General features: G+C 41.0%; 1 protein-coding gene across 4 annotated transcripts in view; it reads left to right on the top strand.

Annotated features, from left to right (window-relative positions):
• Positions 1-21,498, top strand: part of LOC132420337 (signal recognition particle subunit SRP54) — an 86,686-nt gene that overhangs the window by 47,911 nt on the left and 17,277 nt on the right. For 2 of the 4 annotated variants that reach the window (XM_060004684.1, XM_060004683.1), the window contains exons 1-2: positions 10,543-10,753; positions 16,792-16,965. The exons of 1 other annotated variant lie outside the window; for it this stretch is intronic. In XM_060004684.1, the coding sequence (XP_059860667.1) occupies positions 10,589-10,753; positions 16,792-16,965 (339 nt within the window). In that variant the 5' untranslated portion in view covers positions 10,543-10,588. One more of the 4 variants, XM_060004685.1, reaches the window with a different exon arrangement.

Genomic DNA, 21,498 nt, shown 5'->3' with positions numbered 1-21,498 from the left:
GCATCGGCAGGCGGACTCTCAATCACTGCGCCACCAGGGAAACCCAACAATGCATTTCTTGTACCAGTTGGATCATAAATGGAAAGACAATCAAGAAATTGCACAGCAGTACCTGTTTGTAGAAGAGATAATTTAGATGAGTCTGATACTAAGAAAATCCCCTACGTGGGGCCTGAGACTACTCTGACATAAAGACTTCTCATAGGAAGCAGAAGTGAGTAATATCCTGTAATTATGGTCTATTTTTCTTAAACAACACACGCAAAAGTTTTGTGACCTTCCAGGGAGAAGTCCTGTGTAATGTCTGCATATCTGCATAATTTATGTATCTTGCTTGTTTGCTTTTTTGATTTTAAAAAAGAATGAGGGAAATTAAAGAGGTAACCCAAAAGAGGTAAGGGTTGTTACTGGATATATTCATGGACCAGAAATTCCCAAAGTTTCTGACTTTGGGAATCAATTAAGTGGTTCAGAATTTTATGTCTGACAGAAGTGGTATAAGAAATACCCACCTGCTTCTTGACATTCCATTTGATAGGAAATATAGGGAGTGTGAAGCCCTTCAGTTGATGTGTGTCCTTTGATTTTTTACAGTTTCCTTCTTATAGTTTACCAAGAACTTGGATTGGAGGGTAAATTTACTCTATATACACAATTGGGTTATCAAGCGCATCTCATCTGTTACTAGGGAAAGGTATGGTTTCCTCAGTCCAGAAAAAGTACAGTTCTCAGGATTGTTTTTTCCTTTTGGCAACTCAGCCAATATCAACAATTTTATTTTAGAGAGTTCAGCAAAAGTTCAGTGTGGGCAGTGAACCTGGAGCTCCTCGGGGCACGTCTCAGTCATTTATGCCATTGTTCCTTTCACATTTCCCCCCTTTGCTCATGATTTTTCCTGGAGAAAATATCACCAGGGCAACTTTTAGTCCCACATAGCTGGAGTGGCTTGGTTGCCTGTTCTGGATTCATCATGTTCCTCAGAGTGGGGGTTGGGTGTAAGAGTCAATAAATGGATCAGGAAAATCATTGGCGGCATCATGATATTGTGCTGCCTCAAGCATAGTGGTCTGTGTGAGCCTTAACCAAGCAGAAGAATGGTTAAGTATGGAAGTAATCAATTTAAGCAAGGACTTTATCAACATAAAGAAGCTAACAGCTATTAAGAGCAATAACCCAGTTTGCAGAACAGTTCTGAACCAAGATCCAATGTTTGAGGGCAAACAGCTGAACAAACATTAGGGGAGTGTTAAGGGTATCAGAGTGAAGCCAAGTGGGTTTCTTTTGTAGGACCTCAGAGTTTCTACTATACCAGAAGTATTTATCCAAGTACAGCAGGTGGCATTTAAGATGGCACAGATACCTCCATGTTCTGCCAGAAGGTAGTCTAAGACAAATCAGTTATCTAATATAACATGAGTAAGTGAGTTTAGGGAGTTAACTTGGTCACTTAATGCTATGACTGTGGCATCAGCTATGTCTGCTATGGTGGCAGAGAGATTTCGAACCAATTTGTCAAGGCTTCCAATCCTCCACTTGGGGAATATAATTCTTAGATATTTCTGAAATCCCTAAGAAGAGATTTCTCAGCAGAGGAAGGAGGTAGAGCATGTGTGCTATTCGGTAATTTCTGGAGAATTTAATACAGTCAAAGGGGCCATTAAAAATCCTAGGGGACATTGAGAAGCTGGGGCTAGGGCTGTTGAGGCAGGTCATCTTCCAACTACAAAGATATAGCAGATGGGGCACAAAGAAAGGAGTTGTCAAGGTGAAATTAAACCCTTGGTCAGTTATATTTGAGCAGCCTAGTAGCCTTCCTTGATGGAATATGTGGAGGGTCATCATGAGGACATATTCTGTTGCACAGCAAGGTAAAGTTGAGAGCCAATGTTTCTGGGTAACCGCAGGGTACTGTTGGAACAAATTGTTCCTAAGAACTATTGGGGGTTTTGTCTGATTCTATTGACCAAACAGGAAAAAGGAGCTGTGAATTCAAGTAGGCAAACATGGTATGCTGGGAGAATAGATGAATTCTGAACAGGACATGGTGGAGGGATATTAGTAAGCTTGGAGATAGCTAAGGCAAGGGGATCCCAGTGTTTGGTAAGTGATTTGGGGTGCCAATGGCATAGCCAACAATCTTAGATTTCCTCCAGTGGCTAGACTTTGGGAATTGCAAACTAGGGCATTACTCTTCCAGGCATAAGGTTCTGGGTGGATTTTAAGAAAGAATAATAACAGAAGTCTAATGAAAGAACTATCCAAGTAAAATCAGCCATTTTAATATAAAGAGGAGAAAGGGTGGCTCATGGCCTTGGTTAAAGAAAGAATCCTAAGCTGAATAGATTAGTTGAATGGCCAAGAATTGGAGCCAGAGGCTTTTTCCCAGGAGAGTGCTGGCAAGATACATGGTTTTCATAGAATTACTGCCAAAGGAGGATGCCCACTGTATGTAGTAGGGCTAAGAACATTAATAAACCTGAAACCAAAAGGAGGAGTCTCAGAAGTTCAATTCTCCAGTCCTTCATAGTCAAACTTAAGGGACCAAAGGACCTGGGTCATTTCTTTTAAACTTTCATTCCAAGCAACACCCGTGCATGAAAATTTTCACTCCTTGAGCATGTGTCTATAAGGAGTATAAGAAGGAGAGTGACAAGTTGATATATCATCAATTACTACATATCGAAGGAGACATAGCAACTCTGTGATAATGGCAATTACAACAAAGGTAAGAAGAGAGATTTCATTAATGGTGATCATGGAGTCTTGGGAGAGTTGTCTATATTAGGTGTCATTTGCTTCACTTTTGGGTCAGTTTCAGCTTGAGGTCTCCAACTGTTTCAGAGGCCCATTCAGGTGGGGAAGCCTTTTTGAAATGAGAAACCTGAATCTAAGAATCAATGCCTTTATTGGCACAGAGGTTGGTTAAGAGTACCTGATAGGGTCCCTTCCACCTGGGCTGCAAGGAATCCTTTAAAAGATGTCTTTTCCAATAAACATAGTCCCCTGGTTGTAAATTGTGATGTTCTAGGTCTTGATATCCCAGGAGCGCTTTACTGTGTAAAGGTTTTTCAACCAGGTGCTCATTTTTCTTTAGTCTTAATGAGACTTTGGCAATAATGTAAAAGATCTCCCTTGACTAGAAGGGGCTCGTATAGCCCTGAGTCAAGAATCCTAAGTGTTCCAGTAATTATTTCAAATGGTGACAACTTGTATTTTCCAAAGGGTGTAGATCTTAAGTTTAATAAAACTATGGGTAGTAATTTAGACCAAGGAAGACTGATAGCCTCAGAGAGTTTTGCCAATTGTGTTTTGATTATGCTATTGGTTCTTTACACTAGACCAGAGGACTGAGGATGATGGGCGCAGTAGAAATGTTGTAGTATAGACCAGATTTCACAAACAGCATTTAGAATTTGTCCAGTGAAATGGCTACTTTTATCACTATGTAATTCCAAGGGAATTCCCCAAGTAGAACTAATCCTTTCCAACAATATTTTGGCCACTGCAAGGGTGGTTGCTCATCTGCAAGGAAAGGCTTCCACTCAATGGGAATACATACAAACCGTCACAAGAACGTATTTGTATCTTTGAGAGAGAGACAGCTCGATAAAATCCCATTGCCAGATAGCAAAGGAACCAAGAGATAAAGGAAAGTGGCCTTGAGAATATGAATAGGTTTTCCTGGGTCATATTTCGGATGATCTGATACCTTTGACATATTTCAGTCGCTACTGTGGGAGGTTTCCAAAAGTATTGTTTTCCCCAGGCTATCATTTTATCAGTTCTTTAATCAGTCATTTCATGTATTAATTTTAAGATGGTTTGTTGAGTGACACCAGAAAGAGCAGGGTAGCTGTTTGGCCCATATCAAAGCCCAGGATGCTGGTCAAATATGCATCCATCAGAAACCCACCTCTGCTGTTCCTTAGCTGTAGCATTCACTTGCCCATCTCTGATAATATCTTTTTTTTCTTTTAATTGGAGTATAGTTGCCTTACAATGTTGTGTTTCTGCTGTACAACAGAGTGAATCAGCTACATGTATACATATATCCCCTCCCTCGTAGACCTCCCTCCCACTCCACCCCATCCCACCAATCTAGGTCATCACAGAGCACCAAGCTGAGCTCCCTGTGCTGTACAGCATGTTCCCACTAGCTAATGATTTTACACATGGTAGTGTGTATATGTCAATCCTAATCTCCCAATTCATCCCACCCCCCTGACGCCCACCCCAGGCCCACACATTCGTTTTCTGTGTCTGCGTCTCTATTCCTGCCCTGCAAATAGGTTCATCTGTACCATTTTTCTAGATTGCACATATATGTGTTAATGCATGATATTTGTTTTTTTTCTTTCTGACTTACTTCACTCTGTATGACAGACTCTAGGTCCATCCACATCTCTATAAATGACCCAATTTCGTTCCTTTTTATGGCTAAGTAATATTCCACTGTATATGTGTACCATACCTTCTTTATCCATTCTTCTATTGATGGACATTGATGGACCATGTTCTGGCTATTGTAAATAGTGCTGCAATGAACACTGGGGTACATGTGTCTTTTTGAATTATGGTTTTCTCAGGGTATATGCCCAGTAGTGAGATTGCTGGGTCATATGGTAGTTCTATTTTTAGTTTTTTAAGGAAGGTCCATACTGTTCTCCACAGTGGCTGTATCAATTTATATTCCCACCAACAGTGCAAGAGGGTTCCCTTTTCTCCACACCCTCTCTGGCATTTATTGTTTGTAGATTTTTTAATGATGGCCATTCTGACTGGTGTGAGATGATAACTCATTGTAGTTTTGATTTGCATTTCTCTACTAGTTAATGATGTAGAGAATCTTTTCGTGTGCCTCTTGGCCATCTGTATGTCTATTTAGGTCTTCAGCCCATTTTGGAGAAATGTCTATTTAGGTCTTCTGCCCATTTTTTGATTGGGTTGTTTGTTTTTTTAATTTTGAGCTGAATGAGCTGTTTGTATATTTTGGAGATTAACCCTTTGTCAGTTGCTTTGTGTGCAAATATTTTGTCCCATTCTGAGGGTTGTCTTTTCATCTTGTTTATGGTTTCTTTTGCTGTGCAAAAGTTTTTAAGTTTAATTAGGTCCCATTTGTTTATTTTTATTTTCATTACTCTAAGGAATGGGTCAAAAAAGATCTTGCTGTGATTTATGTCAAAGAGTGTTTTTCCTTCTTTTTCCTCTAAGAGTTTTATAGTGTCTGGTCTTACATTTAGGCCTTTAATCCATTTGGAGTTGATAATATCTTTTAAATGTTGGGTGTCCTTCCAAGTAGTATATAGTTAACTTGGTGTGAATAGAGTGACCAATGGGAGGAGGTTTCTTTATGAAGCCTGAATCTTGTAATGCTGCGGCCTTAGCAACTCTGTCGGCCAGTCAGTTTCCCTTTCCTTCCTCAGTGTTGTCTTTGGAATGCCCTGCAACTTATTGCCAATTGTTGTGCAGCAAGATTGCATCTAGCAAAACCTTAACAAAGGGGCCCGTTTTCAATTTCATTTCCCCCTGAGCTCAAGAAACCTCTCTGTTTCCAAAGCATTCCAAAATCCTGAGCTACTCCAAAGACATACCTGCTATCAGTGTAAATGTTAGCACATTTGCCAGAGGGCAAAGTGCAGGTGCAAATAGTGTGTATGGTTCAGCTTGTTGGGTTGAAGAAACTGAGGGGCAGAGCATTGGATTCTGTTATAGTGAAGGGAGTAGTGATAGCATATCCAGATTTCAGTTGTCCAGCAGTATTTCATAGATAAACCAAGAAATGTCAAGGTTGTCTAAAGGTGTTTCTTGCAATCTGGATACGGACTAGTCAAAAGATCAGTTGTGGTTATGTAATCATGTGAGATTTTATCTGTTGCTGATGGTAAGAGGGTAGCAGGATTTAGGGAGTTACAATGAGACAAAGTGACATTTGGAGAGGAAAGCAAGATTTCACAGGACATCAGTCAGCTAGCAGATAAGTGTGTGTGATATGACTTCAAGAGTGCCTCAATAGAGTGAGGGACAAACACCTGTAAGGGAGACCCCATAGCTGTCTCTTCTGTAGCCTGCAGAAGGGCAGCAGTGGCTGCTATTGCTTGGAGGCAAGGTGGAAGATCTCGATCTATAGGGCCCAACTGTCTCTAAAACCCAGTAGGTCTCTGTTTGCCCCCATGGGCTTAATGAGCACTCCAAGGGTGTTTCCTGCTAACTTCATGAATGAATAGAAAGTGAAGAGAATAATTAGGGTGTCCTAAAGCAGGGGCTGTGGCCAACCGAGTGTCTAAAGTTTGAAAAGCTGATTCAGCCTCATTATTCCAAACAAGAGGATCAGGCCTCTATCCTTTAGAAGGGAAAAATGAGTTGTTCATACAAGAAGAAATTAGGAACCCAACTCTGCAATAGCCTGTTAGCCCAAGAAAAAGCATCTCACTGGCACTTGGTGGCATGAAGCGGGAAACTGAGATATGCCCTGGACACATGTAGGATCCAGTGTTAGCCCTTGAGAGATTAGCAAATGACCCAAGTATCTTACCTGGGTTTGAACAGATTGGAGCTTTTTCCTTGAGACCTTATGCCTTTGTGTGCTAGCTGAGTGAGGAGGTATAGGTTGTCCTTGAGGCGTGCTTCCTCAGTAGGGGAACATAACAAAAGGTTATCAACATATTGAAGTAAAGTAGAGCTGTGGGCAAAATTCACATTGGCCAAGTCTTGTCTCAATATCTGTGAAGAGTAAGTAGGGTTTTCTGTGTAGCCGTGAGGCATAGTGGTCCAAGTATATTGATGTCCTTCCCAAGTAAAGACAAACAGGTATTGGCTATCTGGATGGACAGGAATGTTGAAGAAAGCACTACGTAAATCTATGACGGTAAAGAACTGTGTGCTCAGAGGAATTAAACTGGGGGTGGTGTGAGGGTTGGGGACTGTGGGGTAATGTGATATGACACTATTGTTTACAGATTAGAGATTTTGAACAAAATACCAACCTTGGCCATGAGATTTGCCCATGGGAAGGATTGGTGCGCTACATGGACTGGTGCATGGGATTACGGGGCCCTTGTGGAAGTGTGCCTTGACAGTGGGACGAATTCATTCTAGGGCCTCAGGCCTGAGACCTGTTGAGGTGAGGCAAAGGTTTATTAGGATCTACCTGGATCCTAATTGATAGCACCTAATGAATGTGTTCTATGTCATTTGAAGAGGTAGACCGTAAGGTAGAAGGAACAGAATCTAACAAGTCCTTGTGATTGGGAATTGACAAGACAGAAGCAAGGAGGGGAATCTCAATATCAGGACTAGAGCTGGAAGTAGACCTTGAGGAGTCAATTGCAAGTGTATTTCTCCTTTTTGGGAAAAGGAAATATTAGCCTGTAATTTTTCCAGGAGATCTTGGCCCAGAAGGTGTACTGGGACAGAAGGAACAAGAAGGAACTGATGAGTTCCCTGCAAAGAACCTATCTCAAAAGGCAAGGAGAGAGGGGGGGGACTTCCCTGGTGACACAGTGGTTAAGAATCTGCCTGCCAATGCAGAGGACACGGGTTTGAGCCCTGGTCCAGGAAGATCCCATGTGCCATGGAGCAGCTAAGCCTGTGCACCACAACTACTGAATCTGCGCTCTAGAGCCCGCAAGCCACAGCTACTGAAGCCCGTGCTCCGCAACAAGAGGAACCACTGCAATGTAGCCCCCATGTGCCACAACTAGAGAAAAACTGCACAGACCCAAGGCAGCCAAAAAAAAAAAAAAAAAAAAAAAAAAAAAAAAAGTCAAGGGGGCCAACTTGCTTACCTTCATAACTGTTGGGAACTCACACCATTTGGACAATTTCAGTAGTATGAAGAAGAGCGCCTTGAGGCTGGTGGGGTTCAAGACAGACAAAGTTGTTCCTGTGTCCACAAGAGTGGTAATAGCTTCAGATCCTATATTAAAAAAAAAAAAAGTCCAATTCTCCCAATGGTGTTAGTGGAAGTACCAGGAAGATCCCAACACTTTCCTCAGAGCACCATGTGTCTACAAAAGGGGGGTGCTTCTCAAATTTCTCAGAAAGTTCATGAAAAGGGTCAGAGTGAGTGGCTTTGGGCTGCGAATAGGGCCTTCTTTTTAACTTTGGGCAATTCTTCCAGTGGCTAGGCCACTTATGATAGTGGCAGGGACCTGGGCTTAGAAGGAACCCTGAAGAGAATTTTGGTCTTTCCGTTGAGGTAGCTGCTGAGTGGCAGTGGTCAGATGCTGCAGCTGCAAATTCACGATTTTGGTGGTCTTGCATTTCTCTGTGTGTTTGTTTTAGACAGCTTATTAGCCAAATTGACCAAATCAGGAGTGGCCATTGCTTTAAATCAACCTAAAGTGCATTTTTATTTTTAACACCTTTTTTTTTTTAACATTTTTCCTTACACATGATTGATTATGAAACCATATCTCCCTATTTGAGGAGTGGGTTAACCTTAAAAATATTCTCTACTAAAATATATATGAAAGTCTTGTTTTTTATTTGATGGACTCTCCGTTATTGAATTTTATTCAGCTTTGTTGTCCCAGCCATTCACAGAAATAGGTAGATCTAAATTTACCTTTTTAGCTCTATATGGATCATTAGATAACTAAATTTAGGTAACAGTTATGTTTTCAAGTAAATTATAGTAATACCTGAATTTATTTTTTGTCATAATAATACAGTACAACTTATACTACAAAGTGAAAGAGAGCATGATTTGGCATGTTGCTTTGTTGTCCACTTTTAGTTGATCTGTGACAGTCTGGAAACAATGACAAAAATGTCAATGCCCAAAATAAAACCGTTAGAATTTCTATGCTTTTCTGTTGCTATGAGTTGTTTGTTTGCAAAAGACTGCTCTTCAATTGGATATTTGTGTTAAAAAATAACTCTTCTTAGGAAATACTTCTGGCTCATGCTGGAATGTGACTTGCATTTTGAATTTTCAGTAAACTAAGAAATGTACTTGTAAACCATGAAAATAAGTTCTGCCTCAGCAGTGAAAATTGTAATTTGATATTTAATTGCCATTTTTGCAAAATAAAGTCGTGCATTTATAAACATTCCACTAATTTTTAATGATAAAAGCTGTTGACTATCCTTCTTGCCAGTGAAAGGAAAGGGATTTTTGAATACTTGTAATGTAGAACTGTCTTGTTTATGAAAGCCAATTCATGAAGGCTTTAACAATTGGTTCTTTATTTTTCTTTTCAACTTATGCAGTTTTTGCTGTTTTGGATTGTCTCAATCCCATGCTAATGTCACTAGACAGCACTTGTGAACCTTGGCAACAAGCTAGTTTGATTTTATTACCAGAATATACATTATGAATTTCCATCCAATTAAAAAATATATAGATGGCTTTCAAATAATCAACTTTTGTTTTTAAGGTTTTCAGTTTGGTTTTTAGGTTATCATAGTCATATGCAGGATAGAAAGTGTACAAAAATACTAAGCAGAGAGTAAGGAAAAAGACCTTTTGCACAGGAGAGAAAGGAAGAATTAAGGTTGTATGGGTGTTGGGCCTGCTGTTGCCACGCTGAATAGAAGATATGCTGGGCCATAACTCTGGGGAGCATTTATTAATTTGCCCGGCATGAAAATGGAATCTAGGGTATCGAATGAAGCCCCTCCTCCACGGCCAAAAGAATGTATTTGATTTTTGACCTCTACAACTAGTGAAAATTGCCTGAAAACGCTCATACTAAAACTACAATTAAAGACCATTTACATGGAAATGTTCCAACTAGAGTAATGCAATAATCATTGCAATCATGACTTTTTTATTTGGTTGAACACTGGGAAAAATCGGAAAAGTCCGAAATGTTCCCTCTTACACACACACACACACACACACACGCACAACAGATAATAAATTATTCCTCACATTTGTTGAAATGGAAGCTTGCTAGCCCTCTGCTCTCCTTCAGGTTTCTTAACTTTTTCTACAGTTACATATACTTAAGTACTTCAGACAGGTGTAAAAGCAAAATTCGCCTTTGAGGCTCTTATTTCAAGGGTAGTTTGACTAGACTGTCATCCACATGAGAAATGGAATAAGCATGAGCCGTTCATTAAAAAATATATTTTCAGCAACCACATCTCGTCACAAGGCTTTGAAGCACACTACGCAGCCGTTCTCATTTCACAGTGCAGAAACCAAAGTCTGGGAGGTGACTGCCCAGGATGCAGCTGGTGAGCGGTTGAGCCAAGATCCAGAAGCCGGCTTCCCGGTACAGGTACGAGGCATGACGTCACTGGTGGTGCCAGTCTGCGAGCTCGGGACGCGGGCCGGGCCGGAAATTGTACTGCAGAAGGCCCCGCCCCGTCCCGCCCCGCCCCGCAGGAGCCGGGAGTTGTGCAGTCCAGACGGTGCTCAGCCGAGTCCCGGGAGCTGAGCCGGGTGGGCGGGAATGCCAGAGGCCCCGCCCCTCGGACCTGCCCCACCCCCAGGTCCGCCCCGCCCCGCCCCGCCTCGACCCGTCCCGTCCCGTCCCTCCAGCAGTGGCTTGGCCGGGCTCGGCGCTAGGCTGGCGCTGCCGGTGAGTCCCACTTCCTGACAGCGGGTTCGGTCCGCGCCTGGGCGGGGACGCGGAGAATGGAAGCGGGCTTATCGGCCATTACTTTGTATCTCGCCAGCGCCTGCAGTCCTGTGGTGGCGACAACGATGGACCGGAAGCCAGTGAGCCGTGCAGAGGGAGGAGAAGCAGGGGTTGCCTCGGGAGCTGCGGCCGCCGCTCCGTTCAGGGAATCGACACAGCAGGTAGGAGCGGCCGCCGAGGCTGAGGCCGGGAGAGCCCAGCTTCCTGTCTGCCTCGCCTGCCGCCTGCCTTTTTGGCCTGCCCGGCCTTCCTTCGAGCAGGCCACCCGCCGGAGGTGCGTCCCGGGGCTCCTCTTCGCGGTGTCCCCGGCTCCGAGCGCCGGCTTGAGGGAAGGGGCGGACGAACCGCAGTCGGAGCGCCGCTGGGCATCGCCTTCTCTGACAGCGCCGCAGACTCCGGGGCGGCCTCGGATTTCGAGGGGTGAGGTTGCAGCTTCGGGTCTGCGAGCGCGAGAAGGAAGGCGTGTCGCCGAAAGGCTGTCCTTGGAGTAGCTGGAAGCCAGGTGTCGCCGGCTGCGATCGCTTCTCAGTCTCTCCTTGTGGGAGTGCCTGACTTGGCATCTGCCCTTTGGTTAGCAAATAGCAACTGGGTGCTATGCGTTTACAGGCTTCCCCCCCGCACCACTTAATCCTTATAACTTCTGCATGAGGTGTGAGTTATCCCCATTTCACCAGGGAGGTAACTAAGGCTCAGAGCTGCGCTGTCAATAGACATATAATGCCAGCCGCATTTTAAATTGTACATTTTCTCGTAGCCACATTAAAAAACCAAAAAGAAACCCGGTGAAATTAATTTTAATATTCTATTTTATTTAACCCAGTTTATCAAAACATTTCAACATGTAGTTAATATGAATTGAAAATTTAATATTCTATTTTATTTAACCCAATTTTGTCGAAAACCATTTTAACATGCAATTAATATGAAAGTTATCACTGAAATATTTCACAGTCTTTCTGTGGTACTAGTCTTTGAAATCCTTTGTGTATTTCAGCACATCTCAGCTTGAACTGGCCCCATTTCAAGTGAGCATTAGCCCCATGTGGTTACTCTATTGGACAGCATAAGTTTAGAGCATTAGGTAAGGTTTGGAGGTTTGTTTTGTTTGGGATTTGGTAGTCTGAAGTAGTAGTGTAGGATCTTTGGCCAAGTAAAACTAATGGAGAAATGGCTTTACCTGAAACCGGCTCAGGAGTATACAGTTTTGATGTTAAAAACCTGAGTTGCTTCTGTGTAGAAATCTTCCCACCCTGAGTGAGAACAAAGCTTTTCAGTGGCTTCATTTTTGAGACTAACTACCTGAATGTTAGTAAGACATTTCCCCCAAACTACAGATTCCTAGAGAATGGTGCCCGAATGTGAGTATAGTTCTAATATTATAAGAGGTAGTTTGCATTAACAAAAGCTTTTTCTCAGGCTAGTCTTTATATGGACTTGTTTTTTCTCCTACTTAAGAAGGGGGAAGGTAACCTGCAAGAAGGAATTCAGGGAAAATGCTAATTGATTAGGAAGCCCACTTATTATGTTCAGTTGAGTCGAGACCTGTTGTTGACAGGTGTACTTGAACTGAACCTTTTTAGTCCACAGCGTTTGATGTATTTTCCATTTGATTTTTCCTTCTGTTACTATAATTGTTTTCATCACTACTTCAGCTTTCAGTCTTTCTAATAGCAAAGTAAACCTATACTGATTTACCAGATAAATGTTGTTTGAAGAGAGGCTCTTTATCGTGGCTTAGTGCTAATTTGTTATCTTCACACTCTTGGCTAAAAAATAATAAAATAAATAAAACGTAAAGAAGGCCATAGAGCAAAAAGTAAAAAGTCATAGGAATACTCCCATCACCCGTTTCTCACATTCACATTCCCCAAAAGTAACTGTTAAGTTTCTGGTGTATTCTTTCTGGGATTGCCTATGCATATATAATCTTTCCTGTTAAACACAAATGGGTTCATACTATACAAACAGTTTTCTAACTTTCCCTTTGTGCTCTCTCATTCACATTCCTGAAGCAGAGACATTTCCAGGAACCCCAAATCTATGCCTACTTGACCACAGTAAGAGGGGAGAGGCCAGTGAAGTGGAGACTTGGGTGGCAGGAGAGGCTGCCATCCTGTACTCCTTCATTGGTTTGTCAGAACTGAGAAATCCCAAGTGTCATGTAGGGAAGGAAGAGTTAGGAGCTTGGGTCTGTGCTCAGAATTAGGCCTCAAACCAGGACATTCAGCAGCTTATCTGACTAGACTTTTGACCAGAATCTCAGCTTCAATATTATTAAAGGAGTTAAAATTTCAGTACTACTTGTTCATTTATTTATTTAGCACCCCTGCTACAAAGCACTTACGATGTGCCAGGAGCTGTAGGCTAAAGGATAGAGCAGTGAAGGATACGCGCTGTGCCTACTCCCATTCTGCCGATCACCTATTTGGGGAAGGTGACGCAGAGTAAATTCCAAGTGTCATACATGTTTTTATAAAGTTCTGGGTGCTATGTGAAAAGAAAATTGCCACTAAAAACAGGCCCCAAGGAACAAGATAAGCAGATTTACAGTACTGTTAACCATAAAATGTAATAAAATGTTAATTGACATTGCATCTCCTAATTTCCTGGTGTTAGGAAATTGTCTTTTCAGATCTTTGGAGTTTGTTGAAGTAGAGTTTGTATGATTGACAGTGAAAATTTTCTGACCTGCAGGCTGACTGTTTATCTGTAAAAATGAAATGTTTTCAAATTCAGAGAATAACTTTCATTTATAATTGTTGGAAATTTTGAATCAAATTATTTTCTGGTTGGTTTTACCCATCAATACCTCCTTTAACTAACCCCACACTCCCCTCTTCGCCAAGTAGAGGTTGTGATCATATGGCATAGATTCTTTCACAGATTTTTTTACTTGACAATCTGGTTCTTTAAGATGAGGGGTTGACAAACTAGAGCCTATGGGCCAGATCCCACCAGCCACTGATTTGTATAAAATTTTGTTGGAACATAGCCCATTCATTATGTATTGTCCATGGCTGCTTTTGCAGAGTTCAGTAGTTGTGACAGAGATTACATGGCCCTCAAAGCATAAAATATTTACTATCTGTCCTTTATGGGAAAAATTACTCAGTCCTGCTTAAGATGATAAATGTAAAACTTCGGGGTTACTGTATCAAAAATTAATATTAAAATTTTAAAAGAGAGCTCTTAAATAAAAGTTTCTTTAATAAAAATCTTTATATGAAATGTGATGATTAGAACAAATAAAATACCATTTACATATTATGTATAGAGAATATTACTCAAAGGTTTGTTTATACTTGACTAATAACTTTGGTATTAGAATGAAAAATATGAATCACCTTTCAGCCTTCACCTTTTTTTTTTTTTTTTTTTTTTTTTTGTGGTACGTGGGGCTCTCACTGTTATGGCCTCTCCCGTTGCGGAGCACAGGCTCTGGACGTGCAGGCTCAGTGGCCATGGCTCATGGGCCCAGCCGCTCCGCGGCACATGGGATCTCCCCGGACCGGGGCACAAACCTGCGTCCCCTGCATTGGCAGGCGGACTCTCAACCACTGTGCCACCAGGGAAGCCCCAGCCTTCACCTTTGTAGATTTTTTTTTTTTTTTACCTTTTGGATAAAATATAGCCAAGAGTCAGTTAATGGAGTTAGTAGATAAGTTTATTCCTGTTATTATGACCCAGCCAGAATGTTTTTATTTATTAAAGTTGTCTAAGGAAGACAAGGTACTGAACCCAATGAGAGACGCCCCTTCTCCTTTGCCTGTGTCTTAGAAAAGACAAATTAAGCCAGTGAGAGATTGGTAGAGGGAGAATGAGAAGCTGCTTTCTCTGATGGGGGTGGGGTGGGAGTGGAATAAGGCAGGGTGATGTACTGTGAAAGGGCTCAACTCTGTTCATTGACTGGGACTGTTGCTTTCACATCAGATCCATCCAGTTAGTATGATAACTGGACATCTAACCCAGCTCCTCTGACTTTTCCTTTCCTATAAAGTCATGGTCCAAAAGGAGACATTGGTGTCAGGACAACAATAAACCAAATCTCATATGAAGGGGGAAAATGAGATTGGGTAGGAATGGCTCACTATGCTTAGGGACTGGTGATAGAAGAAAGATGGCCTGGGTGGACCATTTGTTGTTCATCTTATTTATGGACACAATGAATGGGCTGGTGTTCCTTTATTAAGGGCTGGGATATGTTTGAAACCTCAGGACAGGCTAGGGAGAATTGTGGTTTTTGTTTTTTCTGGTTGATCCATAGGTAGCCCATGCTGTCAAGGTTTTCATGGTCTCAGTTTGCTCTACAGCAGTTATAGTTGCTGCCAGTGATGTCCATGTGTGTCATGGAACAATGCGTGTGTTCTTTGGGTTGGATATACCTGGATTCAAATCCTGGCTAATGACTAAACTTACCTTTGGGAAGTGAAGGACAGAGAACAGCCATATCTGTTTTCTAAGAAGAACCTTAGAGGATTAAGAGGAAACAATGCATAAAAATAAAGTTACATATACTTGCATAACTGGGCAATTCTAGTCCACTATTTTTATCAGTACAATCCCATCTCTGCAAAAGCAGTTCAAAGAACTTTTCTAGGGTTGAACAACAATCATGGGTTTAAATTATGTGTGGGCATATCTACAAGTGTAAGAATCCTTATAGAGGATGAAATTTTTGAACTCTGGACTATCTTGGACAATCCCACTGATATGGACTCTAATCATGGCAGTCCTGTAGTCCTGTATCATTTTGCTTTGGTTTAGTTTTAAAATTGTACCAGAGCATATTCTCATCATGAAAGTAAAACAACAACAAAATACAAAAAGAATAGGTGGCGCAGTGGTTGAGAGTCCACCTGCCGATGCAGGGGACACGGGTTCGTGCCCCGGTCCGGGAGGATCCCATGTGCCGCGGAGCGGCTGGGCCTGTGAGCCATGGCCGCTGAGCCTGCGTGTCCGGAGCCTGTGCTCCACAACGGGAGAGGCCACAACAGTGAGAGGCCCGCGTACCGCAAAAAAAAAAAAAAAAAAAAAAAGAATAAAAAGCCCCCTTGACCACTCCTTTACCTGTACCTCCTCCCCCATCTTTGTACCTAACCCCAAGGGTAACCACTGTTGCCAGATTTTTCTTTACAATTATTTGCACTGTGCTTTTTGAAATCTTCTAGTAAGAAAATACAACAAAGGCTTTCTTAGGAATTTAAACTTGAGGCACAAAGACAAGGAAAAGCTCTTCATCCTCTCCCTCAAAATGCATTTACAATGAGTTTGGAAAATTCGCTATATGTGTGAGGTAAAATTAGTATTTCCCTTGGAATGAAATTTGGATGTAATTAGAATTCCATAGACTATTATAGTTTTAAAATTTGTTAAATCTTTTTACTAGCAGGAAAACTGTGTTGTCATCTATATATTAGTGACCGAGAAATGTAGACGTTCAGATATAGAATACTGATGGCCTGCTCTCCAGATTTGGTTTACAAATGAGTTTTATTTGGCCTGCACAGTGCTTTAAATTTTTTTGAATTTTAATGTCTTTGGTTGTGGCATGCTTTTCTTCAAAAGTCTACTTTTAATCTATAGCAGTATTTACTCATTTTTGGTACCTGCTTGGACCTAAAAGGCATCTTACTTTGGGACTCCCATTTTGGAAAAGGAGAGGTTCAGAATTAAGCTGAACTGGTTTTGGTTTGCCCACATGTAGCTAGGCTCCAATTCAGAGACTTAGCAGGGTTACCTTATACAAACATTTTATGTTACGTATCTAACATGTACATGCATCTATATGATTTTCCTTTGATATATCAACACATTAATCCCTCCGTAATTAGCATTGTTCTTTAAAATTATTGATGTCCAGCATGTCTTCACATATTATACGACATTGGAATTGCTATGACTTGCAGTGTGTTGCTTGATGTCTTAGCTTTTGACTTAAAAAGTTTAATTGGTTAAGTTCTGTTTTTTAACCTCGGCAGTGAGTATGCAGAGGTTTGCTTTACTATTCATTAAACTCTTCGTTTATGCTGTTGATATGCTTTTCTGTGTATGATCTGTTTTATTGTTTAAAAACTGTTTAAGGATTGGCTTATATTTCTTTATTCCCTAAAATAAAGCAACCGAAAAATTTTTTTTGTTACATGAAAGAAAATTAATCTCACTTGAAACTCTTCTTTTCTTAATTTATTATTGACATTAGATGAGTAATGAAAGAGGCTTTGAAAATGTAGAACTGGGAGTCATAGGAAAAAAGAAGAAAGTCCCAAGGAGAGTCATCCACTTTGTTAGTGGTGAAACAATGGAAGAATACAGCACAGATGAAGATGAAGTTGATGGCCTGGAGAAGAAAGATGTTTTGCCTACTGTTGATCCGGTAGGTTTGATACTGATGTTCCTTTTGTCAGTGGGTTTTGTTTTGACTGATTTGTTTCCCTTAAACATTTTTAAAAATATATTTATTTATTTATTTATATTTTTGGCTGTGTCGGGTCTTGGTTGCACGGGATCTTCGTTGTGGAACACTGGCTTCTCTCTAGTTGCAATGTGAGGGCTTAGTTGCCCTGTGGCACGAGGCATCTTAGTTCCCCAACCAGGGTTGGAACCCACGTACCCTGCATTGGAAGGCGGATTCTTAACCACTGGACCACCCGGGAAGTCCCTCTTTCCCTTAAACATTGAATAGAAGGGACCTTTGAGGTTTAAATAAACTGTATTCTGATTATAAAATTATGCATTATGATTTTCGTAGAAAACAGTATTTTTACACAATATGGATGGAAGTATTTTCTGTATTTCAGTAGCCTGAATAGTTTATTTTTGAGTGTCAGAGTTCTTTTGTCAGTGTGGATAGGTTTCTTTAAGATTTATTTCACTAAACGGCGTACTTGAGTTCCAGTTCCTTTGTATTAAAGACTACCACCATGATGGTTTCCATTTAAAGCTTAGAAGTTGTCAGTTCTTTTTTATCTTGCCTCAAGTTTTCATTAGAAGATAGGGGTATACAGTTCTTAACTTTATGTTCCTCATCAGCTAAATTTTTTTTTTTTTTTTTTTGCGGTACGCGGGCTCCTCACTGCTGTGGCCTCTCCCGCCGCAGAGCACAGGTTCTGGACGCGCAGGCCCAGCGGCCATGGCTCATGGGCCCAGCCGCTCCGCGGCATGTGGGATCCTCCCAGACCGGGGCACGAACCCGCATCCCCCGCATCGACAGGCGGACTCCCAACCACTGCGCCACCAGGGAAGCCCCTCACCAGCTAAATTTAAGAATTTCTAAGTTATAAATGATGTGACTGGGGACTTTCCTGGTGGCGCAGTGGTTAAGAATCCGCCTGCCAATGCAGGGAACACGGGTTCGATCCCTGGTCCAGGAAGATCCCACATGCCACGGAGCAACTAAGCCTGTGCACCACAGCTGCTGAAGCCCGCATGCCACAACTACGGAAGCCCACGTGCCTAGAGCCCATGTTCTGCAGCAAGAGAAGCCACCGCAATGAGAAGCCCGTGCACCACAGCAAAGAGTAGCTGCCGCTGGCCGCAACTAGAGAAAGCCCACGCACAGTATCAAAGACCCAACACAGCCAAAAAGAAATTAAAAAACAAAAACAAAACAAAAAGATGTAACTGTAAAATTATAAGACTAGCTGTACATTTTTTTAAAAGACGTGTTGCCTTTCTAAGTAGTCATTTTGAGAGTTCAGTTGATCAAATATTTATGGACTTTCTAGGTGCTGGTGATACAGCAATGGGCAGTATAAATTTCTGCTTTTATATGCTAGTGGGCAGAAAGGCAATAAGCAAGTATATACTATAATTATCAGACTATGGAAAGTGCTATCAAGAAAATAAAGCAAAGTAGCAGAGTAGAGAATTATTAATTTAGATTTGGCTTAAAAAATGTTATTACTAATTTTTCATCAGATTTGGTTCTAAATAAATTCTAGTTATTAAAGCAATATCAGATCCAGATTCTCTGCTATAGACAATATTCAAAGGACTGTGCAGTATACTCTGAAGGCAATTCCAAATGCATGCAGAATATTGTAGAAGTGTTTCATGCAGTGGAAGAATTGTTGAAATAAATGTCTTTCTTTTAAATTACTTTGAAGGGGTTTTTATTTGTCTGTATAAATTTGTGTATGTATGTATGGTTTAAAAAAGTCTTTGTCTTAAAAAGTCTTTGTCTCAAAAATAGTCCTTTATTTACATAGGAATCAGTAATAAAGACATTGCATAGAAAAAATGCATCCTTACTACTTTCCTAAAGGTTTACTCTTTAAAAAAGCTTTACTGAGATGCAGTCCACGTAGCATACATTCATCAATTTAAAATTTGCAGCAGTGGTTTTTAATATATTCACTGATAGACGCAACCATTGCCATGGTCAATTTTTAGTACGTTTGCATCACATCAAAAAGAAACCCAGTACCCTTTAGTTATCACTCCCTACCCTTCATCTCCCCAACCCCTGATGACCACTAATCTATTTTCTGTCTATTGATTTCCCTATTATGGACATTTCATATGAACGAACTCGTATGATATGTGATCTTTTGTGACTGGCTTCTTTCACTTAGCGTAACGTTTTCAAGGTTTATCCATGTTATAGCATGTGTCAGAACTTCATTCCTTTTTTTGATATACCATGTTTGTCAGGTCAGAGACATTTGGTTGTTTCTACCTTTTGGCTATTATGAATAATTCAGCTATGAACATTTGTGTACCAGTATTTGTGTGGACGTATGTTTTCATTTCTCTTAGGTATGTACCTATGAGTGGAATTGCTGGGTCATATGATAACTCTATACAGGTATCCCCTGCTTTTTGAAAGTTTGCTTTACACCACTTCGCTTTTATGAAAAACCTACGTTAGTACCTCTTTTCGCTAACTGAAAGAAAGCCGAAGAGGATTTTCACTTTTATGAGAAAAGGTAAAAAGCAAAAATAGCGTCCAGAATTTGTTTTGCAGTGAGCCCTTGTAGAGGTGGTGGGCACCCTGAACAGTGAGAGAGGCACCTTGAAGCTCCTTCCCAGGGGAACTACACTCAGCATCACAGCATCAAGCCGCCATAGCTTTGAACTGTATCTGTGAGCATTTGTGCTTTGTTTCGATTTATTTTGTTCAGCTGTTTAGTAAGATGTGTCCTAAGGTAATCACTTATTTACTTTACACAATTTTGCGTTATGAAAGGTTTCATAGGAATGCTCTACTTATGGATAGCAGGGAAATCCTGTATTCAGTCATTTGAAGAACCACCAAATTGTTTTCCAAAGTGGCTGCACCATTTAAAATTACTGTCAGCATTGAATGAGGGTTCTGATTTCTCTACATCCTTATCAACACTTGTTACTATCTTTTTTATTCTAGTTGTCCTTGTGGGTGTGAAGTGGCATCTCATTATGGTTTAATTTGCATTTCCCTGGTGGCCAGTGATATTGAGCATCTTTTCATTTGTTTATTGGCCATTTGTATATCATCTTTAGAGAAATGCCTATTCAGATCCCTTGTCTGTTTTTTTTTTCTCTTCTTTCCTTTCTCTCTCCTTGCGGTACGCAGGCCTCTCACTGTTGTGGCCTCTCCCGTTGCGGAGCACCCGCTCCGGACGCGCAGGCTCAGCGGCCATGGCTCACGGGCCCAGCCGCTCCGCGGCATGCGGGATCCTCCTGGACCGGGGCATGAACCCGCGTCCCCTGCATCGTCAGGCCAACTCTCAACCACTGCGCCACCAGAGAAGCCCGCCTGTTTTTTAAAATATTTATTTATTTATTTATTTATGGCTGAGAATCTTTCATTGTGGCGCACGGGCTCTTTGTTGCAGTGTGTGGGCTTCTCTCTAGTTGTGGCACACGGGCTCCAGTGGAAGCTGGGGGTAGAAGGAGCCCTGTGTTCTTAGCTGTACCAGTCTGGCAGTGAATTTCCACTTCACTTTGCTGGGAAGGCCAATGGTCTTGGTTCACTTACTTCATACTCTCATTTTCTTGTCAAATTTTTATTTATTTTCTTGAATAGATGTTTTTTTCATTTGTAGTATATCCTTAGGACCATTTCCAGAGGGTTTAAATGTTTATTTTAAATAATTTTCACCAGTTTCACTGGGTAGTGGGTCCACAGAGTTCCTCCTGCTGTTGTGCTGTAAGTCCATATCCACTCTTAAAATAGTTAATTACCTTGTATATAGCATGTTGTCTTTCGAATTTATTTGAATTTTTAGGCCTAAACTAAGACAAGAAACCTGGGTGATAAGAAACCTGTCTGTTTCCTTCACTGGGAGGCAGCATGCATAGTCAGAGCTGGTTTCAGTTCTGGCTTAGTCCTGGAGTAGTCACCTCCCTGTGATGAAGACTTAATCCCACTGCACTTCAGGTCTCACGACTACCAAAAAAAGATAACCTTTGTCTCATCTACATTAAGAATTGTTTTTGAAGATTAAAAAGATAGTACATATGAAGACTCATTGAAAAATGACTAAGAACTATATACATGTAAGGAAGTATTAGATAACAAAGCAAATACAGTAGGTAGCACAAGGAATCTCGCTCAAAAGGTAATTTTAGAACTCTATTGGAATTTGAAAACCCATGACTAAATTTAACAATTTTCCCTACATTCCTTATTCAAGAATCATTTGAAAGTTTATGAAGTTAACTTGTTTGGCTTCATTCCTGAAATATCCATTTTGAAGTTTTAAAGTTATATTTTCCTTGGTGGTAATTGTGTCTCCTAGAGTATAGTGATTTTTTTAGGCAACGAGGAGCTGCTATTATATACTAATACCATATATATGTGTGTGTGTGTGTGTGTGTGTGTATAAATACTGCCAGTAGGAAGCTTATGTTATAAACTTAGTTGGAAGCTGAGAGCTGACATTATACTTCACTTCTACATAAAATTTTCAGAAAAAAATCTGGT

This window comes from Delphinus delphis, chromosome 2, assembly GCF_949987515.2.
Source record: "Delphinus delphis chromosome 2, mDelDel1.2, whole genome shotgun sequence".
NCBI lineage: Eukaryota > Metazoa > Chordata > Mammalia > Artiodactyla > Delphinidae > Delphinus > Delphinus delphis.
This window is presented reverse-complemented; position numbering and strand designations above follow the sequence as displayed.